The following is an 8,040-nucleotide window of genomic DNA, read 5'->3' on the forward strand; positions in this document are numbered from 1 at the left end:
CTCTGTTGGCATATTCTAGGGAACAGTTGGAATGGAAATGGGGGCGAACCATATTATACAAAATTCTTAAGTCAATGGATTATAAACACAGGGAAGTAAGTGGTCGCAAAATTCTGGGCCTGTCTAATTTGCAGACCACAGTTTATCTTGCAGACTGGGGGTTAAAAATACTGCAATCAAGTCAAAACTCGAGATTTGCTTATTTCTCACTACGAAGATTGTTGATACAAAATTTCAACTCGTTCGGTAAAACCTTTAAAAACCACCCCCAAAACAACCTTGCAGACTGGGGCTTAAAAATACTCCAATCAAATCAAAATTTGAGATTCGCTAGTTTCTCAATACGAAGATTATCGATACAAAATTTCAGCCTATTGAAAAAACCCTCAAAAATCACCCCCAAAACAACCTTGCAGACTGGGGATTAAAAATGCTTCAATGAAGTCAAAACTCGACAGTCGCTAATTTCTCAATACGAAGATTGTTGATACAAAATTTCAAGCCGTTCGGAGCAATCCTTAAAAATCACCTCCAAAACAATCTTGCAGACTGGAGGTTAAAAATGCTCCAATCAAGTCAAAACTCGATATTTCCTAATGTCTCAATACGAAGATTGTTGATACAAAATTTCAACCCGTTCGGAGAAACCCTTAAAAACCACCCCCAAAACAACCTTGCAGACTGGGGGTTAAAAATACTTCAATCAAGTCAAAACTCAATATTTCCTCATTTCTCAATACGAAGATTGTTGATACAAAATTTCAACCCTTTCGGAGAAACCCTTAAAAACCACCCCTAAAACAACCTTGCAGACTGGGGCTTAAAAATACTGCAAACAAGTCACAATTTGATATTCGCTAGTTTCTCAACCCGAGGATTATCGGTACAAAATTTCAGCCTATTCGCAGAAACCCTCAAAAATCACCCCTAAAACCTTGCAGACTGGGGGTTAAAAATACTCCAATCAAGTCAAAACTCGACAGTCGCTTATTTCTCAATACGAAGATTGTTGATACAAAATTTCAACCCGTTCGGAGAAATCGTTAAAAACTACCCCCAAAACAACCTTGCAGACTGGAGCTTAAAAATACTCCAATAAAGTCAAAACTCGATATTTCCTAATTTCTTAATACGAAGATTGTTGATACAAAATTTCAGCCTGTTCGGAGAAATCGTTAAAAACTACCCCCAAAACAACCTTGCAGACTGGGGCTTAAAAATACTCCAATCAAGTCAAAATTTGATATTCGCTAGTTTCTTAATACGAGGATTATCGGTACAAAATTTCAGCCTATTCGAAGAAACCCTTAAAAATCACCCCCAAAACAAGCTTGCAGACTGGGGGTAAAAATGCTTTAATCAAGTCAAAACTCGATATTTCCTAATTTCGCAATACGAAGATTGTTGATACAAAATTTCAACCCGTTCGGAGAAATCGTTGAAAACTACCCGGAAACAACCTTGCAGACTGGGGCTTAAAAATACTCCAATCAAGCCAAAATTTTATATTCGCTAGTCTCTCAATACGGAGATTATCGATACAAAATTTCAGCCTATTTGAAGAAACCCTCAAAAACTACCCGCAAAACAACTTTGTAAACTGGGCCTTAAAAATATTTTAGACACATATAAAGAGACAGTATATATTCCTAAAGTAGTTGCGCACCATAGAGGAAGAATGAGGGGAGGGAAGATAGTTTAAAATAATGCCTGGTACCGTGCTTTCTACTAGAGTCATAAATGGTTGTTCCAGGTCCTTCGAGAAACTGGTTGTTCCAGTGGCGTGCTAGAAAGCGTTTGTGGGATACTAGATATAAAACAAAAATAATTTCATAAGAAAGCATATAAAAGCAGCAGCAGCAGCAAATTTACTTGAGTTTTTAATTGGTTAAGTGTTATCTCCACATTCGCACAAACCGAGCTAATTCCCACAACAACTGCGGAATCACCCAATGATCTCAATTTTACATTGTTAATTATGAAAAATATTGTTTTGTTACCTTTTATAATTTTATTCTAATGCATATACACTCACCGGCAAAAAAACCGGCCACCCTGAAAAATTTCGCAAAACCAAACTTTAAAAATTATTAATTTAACTAGTGGTCGTTATTTCATTAAAGAACTATTCACTATTGACACATGATATATAAATTAGCAAAAAAAGAAGACAAATAAACACAGAATTAAATTTAATTTAACAAAATAACAGAAACAGAGCGACAATTTGAGAGACAGCAAAAGAGCTAAATGTTCAAAACATAGAGCATCGCAGCATCATTTTTTGGACAATCGTGTGGTTGTGCTGGACGATGAAAAATATTTTACGTTTGCCTATTCAGAGATGGAAGGATGGATTTTATATAAACAATATAGAAGAAATTACAAATAAAATTAAGTCGAAGGCAAAGTTTGAAGATAAAATTTTTGTTTGATGGGCTATATCTTCGGCTAGCGGTTCAGCACCATTCATTGGCCGTATTAGAAATGACGCGGTCAATACATAACAATATATGGAAACACCATAATAACGACGATGTAATATTTTGACCAGATTTAGCAAAATGCCATTATACTACAATGTCCAGGGATTGGTTAGAAAGAAATAATATAAATTTTGTACCTAAGATAATCCCTCCATAGTGCCCCCCGTGCGAACAATCGAAAACAAAATTTGGGCAATACTAAGTAGAAAGGTTTAAAACAACGGCTGGTAAGCCAATTTAGAAGAACAAATTACCAGAAAGTTAGAGAAATGGACGTGGACACCATCCAAAGGCTGTAAGACCTACATATGAAGACAATTTTGGCTCGTATTGACTATAACGGATCTTTATCTGTTTTCCCATTAATAATAATTAATTAAGAAATTAGCACATTTCTGGGTTCTTTTTGAAATTCAAATAAAATGAAGTTTGAGCTTCCTATGATTAATTTAAACTTTCTCTCAAAACGTTTTTTTTACGTTAGGTTTCTCAGAAATTAAAAATGTTTCTAATTTTCTTTAAAATATCTTTGAGATTTTGTTTCCTATGAATTTTAAATTTTCTCTTCTGGACACCACTTTGTATTTTTTGACTGATGATGAAAGTTTAATTATACCTCAAAGAACTCAAAACCAGTATATCATATGTACTGAATGAACCAAGTTAACAGCAAAAATGACGTGTAAAAACACACCCTAAAATGAGAGACTGGACGAAAAAATTCCGAACTTATGCATTCTTACATAGTAGCAACTGATTATTATCTAACAGTGATAAACATGAACTCAAATTATCGCAATTCACGTATCTATAACAAATACTCCTATATTCGTAATTTATATATTTTTTAAATTTAAATATTAATAAATTAATTAATAATTAACAATAAAATAATAAAAAAATAAATTAAAAAACTAAATTAAATTTAAATAAAAAAATAATTTTTTGAAGTGATTCGTTAGGGACCCTGAGCTTTTAGGGCGATCGCCGGGTAGCCGGATGAGCCAGTCCGACACTGTTTTAATCCCTAGTCTGTTTCTTTTAAAGATTTCTCCGAATGTATTGAAATTTTGTATCAACAATCCTCGTTTTGATAAATAAGCAAATGTCGAGTTTTGACTTGACTGGAATATTTTTAACCCCTATTCTCCGAATAGGCGGAAATTTTCCATCAATAATCACCGTATTGAAAAACTAGCGAATGTCAAATTTTGACTTGATTCGAGTATTTTTAGGCTCCAGTCTGCAAGTTTGTTGTGGGGGTAGTTTTTAACGGTTTCTCCGAACGGATTGAAATTTTTAATGAACAATCTTCGTATTGAGAAATAAGCAAATATCGAGTTTTAACTTGATTGAAGCATTTTTAACCCCCAGTCTGCAAGGTTGCTTTGGGGGTGATTTTTGAGGGTTTTTCCGGATGGAGTGAAATTTTGCATCAATAATCCTCGTATTAAAAAACTAGCGAATGTCAAATTTTGACGTAATTTGAGTATTTTTAAGCCCTAGTCTGCAAGGTTGTTTTAGAGGTAGTTTTTAACGGTTTCTCCGAACGGGTTGAAATGTTGTATTAATAATCTTCGTATTGATAAATAAGCAAATCTCGAGTTTTGATGTGATTGGAGTATTTTTAACACCCAGTCTGCAAGGTTGTTTTGGGGGTAGTTTTCAACGATTTCTCCGAACGGGTTGAAATTTTGTATCAAAACAATCTTCGTATTAAGAAATAAGCAAATATCGAGTTTTGACTTGATTGGAGCATTTTTAACCCCCAGTCTGCAAGGTTGTTTTGGGGTGATTTTTGAAGGTTTCTCCGAATGGGCTGAAATTTTGCATCACTAATCCTCGTATTAAAAAACTAGCGAATGTCAAATTTTAACTTGATTGGAGCATTTTTAACCCCCGGTCTGCAAGATAAACTGTGGTCTGCAAATTAGAAACGCCTCAAAATTCTATGTGAACAAAAACATGTCGTTGCAGCCAAAATTACTTTTTTGAGAACATATTTACAGTTTCTAAATTCTTGTGAAGATTTGACTTTCGTGTATTTGGATGAAACATGGATCTATCAAAATGGTTCGTCCATTCGCTGCTGGGTGCACGATACTGATCTAAAAAACAATCTCACCAAAATTAAAAATGAAGGATCAAGGTTTACTATTCTCTACGCGGGTTGTTCAAAGGGGTTCTTGTAACAATTCAAATTCAAAAAATAACGATAGAGACTATCATAAAACGATGGACGGGACAATTTTTCAAAATTGGGTGGTTAATCAGCTCATTCCTGCTTTGGCAAAGTTGAACCAAAAATGTGTGGTGGTTTTAGACAATGCACCGTATCATTCGGTTCAGTTGGATAAACCACCCACTTTTTCTAAAAAATGTGAAATGCAGGAATGGCTCTTTAAACATAGTGTTGAATTTGACAAAAAATTTTCGAAGAAACAGTTGTAGGATTTAATTAAACTCTTCAGAAACAATAGAAAAAAGATATTTGGTAGACGAGACATTAAGAGAAATTGGCCATGAAGTTCTTAGATTACCTCCGTACCATTGTCAATATAATCCAATTAAAATGGCGTGGGGATTTTGTAAGAACTATTACAACAAGCATATACATTCTCAACCTTCGTTAAAAAATAGGGTGGAGAATTTATGGCTTGAGGCGCTTCCTAAATGTATTCCAAGCATGTGGCAACATTTTTGTAAACATTGCGAAAAACTTATTTTGGCAGATTGGGAAAAAAATGTGGGAAATCTTTCGTACGAATCTATACCTCCTTTCATTATTTCGCTAGGTGAATCTGATTCAGGATCAGAATTTGAAAATGACGGTAAAGAGCACTTCGTAAGCATTAGTAATAGCATAATACTTAAACAATGGTAATAGCTATATAGATAAATCGTTCAATTTAAGGCCGGAAAAATGTTTCAGAAGAGCTAAACCAATCAAAGCACTAGAGCAAGGTTGTTGTCTTTTACCAACCCTTTTAGTAATCTTAGAAAAGTGATAAAAGAAGTTGGAAGATGTGGAAATAGGCTGTTTATAAAGGTCCAAATTTCCATTTCTAAGAAGAGTGGGCGAACAAAACGAACTGATGATTGAGAATTAAAGATGAGATGCTAAATGTGGCATGCGACAATAGTCGTAGGTATGTAGAACCCCCATTCATATAAAAACAATGTTTAAGGGAAATTTTAGTGTTTGTTCCTTACATAAGAAATAAACATTTACAAAAAGCCAAATAACTGTTTTAAATAGCGTAAAGTTTTAGGCTTTCTAAGAAATGGATACCGTTAACTTGGTCATTGCTACTGAAAACTGAAAGTATCGGCAACAATGTTTACATTCTTGGCATATTTTTTAACCTTTAATTTAATAAAACATAACCTAACGAAAAAGGTTCAGGGAATTTTTATTCTTCTGCATTGAATACCAACAAACTCACTAAATTTTTATGGCCAACCCTACTATATAAAGATCGTGAACGGATATTTTGGAATCTGACGTGATTAAATGCTTAGGCCTGAGTAAACTTTTACTAGTAAAAAAAATATTCTGATAAATTTTAATGAAATAAAAGTCAAATTGGTGTTGTAAATATTTATTTTTTCAAATAAACAAAGTGTGGAGTTTAATCTTCTTCTTCTTCGCCTCCTCCACCGCCGCCTGTTCCTTTGCGGAGGTTCTTCCTCTTGACGCGTCCAGGACGGCCACCACCGAAGGGTGATTTCAGCGAGAAGTCAATGTGTTTTTGCGAGTCCAATCTCACAATGAACGATGGAATGTTTACCACCTGCTTGCGGACCCTGTAAAAGAACCAAAACGTCTTAAGTGTTCTTAGCAAAAAATACAAAAGTTATTTTAGATGCCATGTCGCCTCACAAGGTACCCAACTTAACTATAATAGCTAAGTTGGGGCATAAGAGCTGGTATCATTTCTCTTCGAGTTTCTTTAGCACTTGTCTAAGCATCGCGTCGCCTATCAAGTGACTCTAGACTCGGAACTAATAAAACGTGGAATTACCTGCCAAACTGGCAACATTTTCAAGGCATTAGTTATTCAACTAAGTGGCCTTTATGAAAAATCGTCAACATCATTATCATTATTACCGGATATGTCTTTGTCTGATCAATACTCGAGCGTGATGGATTGATTTGGCCAGACCCAGTTTGAAAACCTGGGTTTGGAGACGCCTTTCCAAGAAATCTTCAATCTTGAGACCCAAAACGTAATCGAGCTTCATTCTGTTCTCGTCCAAGACGCCGATTCGGACCAAACGACGCAACAACGCGTTACCTGAAATTAACGACAGATGTTGAAACAGTGTTGCCACCTAGACACTTTTAGCGAAATATATATATATATATATATAAAAAAATGTTTCCCTAACTTTCGGCACAGATTTACTCATAGTGAATAAGTCTGCTTCCTAGCGGGATTTAATCTGCCCTTTTACAAATTAGATTTGGCACTCCTCATTGACAAAAAGCCAATGGGAGCGTGGCGTCAGGGCACAATTAAACAACAATAATTACAAAACTCACCTTCAAACAATCTTTTGGGATCCTTCTCTTCCAGAGTAAGCAACTCCCGAGCAGCTTTACGGATCTTGGCCAACGTGTATTTCACGCGCCATACTTCACGCTTGTTTCTCAGACCATATTCACCAATGATCTTCAATTCTTGGTCCAAACGTGCCTTTTCATAGGGACGTCTCGGGGTAACGTAAGTCTTAGAACAGACAGTGGGGATCCTACCGTTGACCATCGTGGCCAAGACGAGCCGTCACTGTAAAAGCAAACATTGGCGTGTACACGTGGTGAATTTACCCGATTTTTGCGAAAAAAGTGTTACCTCGCCATGAATCAGATAAGTAATTGTACTTTCTGGGATTAAACGAGGTTTTAATTTCGCCTTATCTGATTAGGGGTTATTGAATCGGTTTTTACAATTCCCCTTGCCCAATGATTAAGGCGGCAGAAATCAGCAAAAATATCCACAATCCGTGAAATTTATGTAAAAAAATTTAGAAGTTTGTTTTAAGTAATGTTTAGGAAACGTGGTGGTGGTGATATTTTTGTTTTTTCTTTAGAATTAGAGAAAAACGAAGGATGAACTTTACTTACCCAACTCGTTGCACGAAATGAACGATTGCAGAGGCGTTCTTGACGTAGTTGACGTTGGGGGCAGCACTGTGCTTTTGAAATTTAGGGAGGGGTAAGGTTTACAGTCCACTCGACGAAGTGTCGATTTGAAGTTTGAAATGTAGCTTTAAAGTTTATAAAATTTATTAGACTATATTGTTTTGAGGTTTGAAATTAATCAGAGGCAGAGCTATGATGAATAAAAAACATTACAGCACGACGATGAGCAGTTGTGGAACAGTTTCAAAGTATTTATTTGAACTCATGATCTTTGCTCGATGTTTTTCCTTGAATCCTTGACACTTCGGTTAAAATCGTGACCAGTAATGTTAGTCAAATTACAATCTACTGTTGAGTATTTTTTAACAAAAACATCAATAAAAACATTGTAACTACAGCGATTAGAAC

At 35.4% G+C, this 8,040-nt stretch overlaps 1 protein-coding gene across 1 annotated transcript; it reads right to left on the reverse strand.

Annotated features, from left to right (window-relative positions):
- Window positions 1-6,072: 6,072 nt before the first annotated feature.
- Window positions 6,073-7,713, reverse strand: LOC135132994 (small ribosomal subunit protein uS4). Its single transcript, XM_064061214.1, has 4 exons — window positions 7,615-7,713; window positions 7,033-7,276; window positions 6,598-6,784; window positions 6,073-6,293 (listed from the first exon to the last, which is right to left on the reverse strand). Exons 2-4 carry the CDS (start codon window positions 7,253-7,255, stop codon window positions 6,119-6,121), a joined length of 585 nt encoding a protein of 194 aa, XP_063917284.1. The 5' UTR covers window positions 7,256-7,276; window positions 7,615-7,713; the 3' UTR covers window positions 6,073-6,118.
- Between the last annotated feature and the right edge of the window lie 327 nt (window positions 7,714-8,040).

This window comes from Zophobas morio, unplaced genomic scaffold (genome assembly GCF_036711695.1).
Source record: "Zophobas morio isolate AGI-343-1 ecotype UQ-CSIRO unplaced genomic scaffold, CSIRO_AGI_Zmor_V1 ptg000021l, whole genome shotgun sequence".
In the NCBI taxonomy this organism is placed as follows: Eukaryota; Metazoa; Arthropoda; class Insecta; order Coleoptera; family Tenebrionidae; genus Zophobas; species Zophobas morio.

Coding starts and splice junctions, on each gene's coding strand:
- LOC135132994 (XM_064061214.1), bottom strand. CDS start 7,255: ATGGTCAACGGTAGGATCCCCACTGTCTGTTCTAAGACTTACGTTACC. Junction 6,785..7,032: donor TCCCAAAAGATTGTTTGAAG/GTGAGTTTTGTA, acceptor CGTTAATTTCAG/GTAACGCGTTGTTGCGTCGT. Junction 6,294..6,597: donor ATCAGACAAAGACATATCCG/GTAATAATGATA, acceptor GTTCTTTTACAG/GGTCCGCAAGCAGGTGGTAA.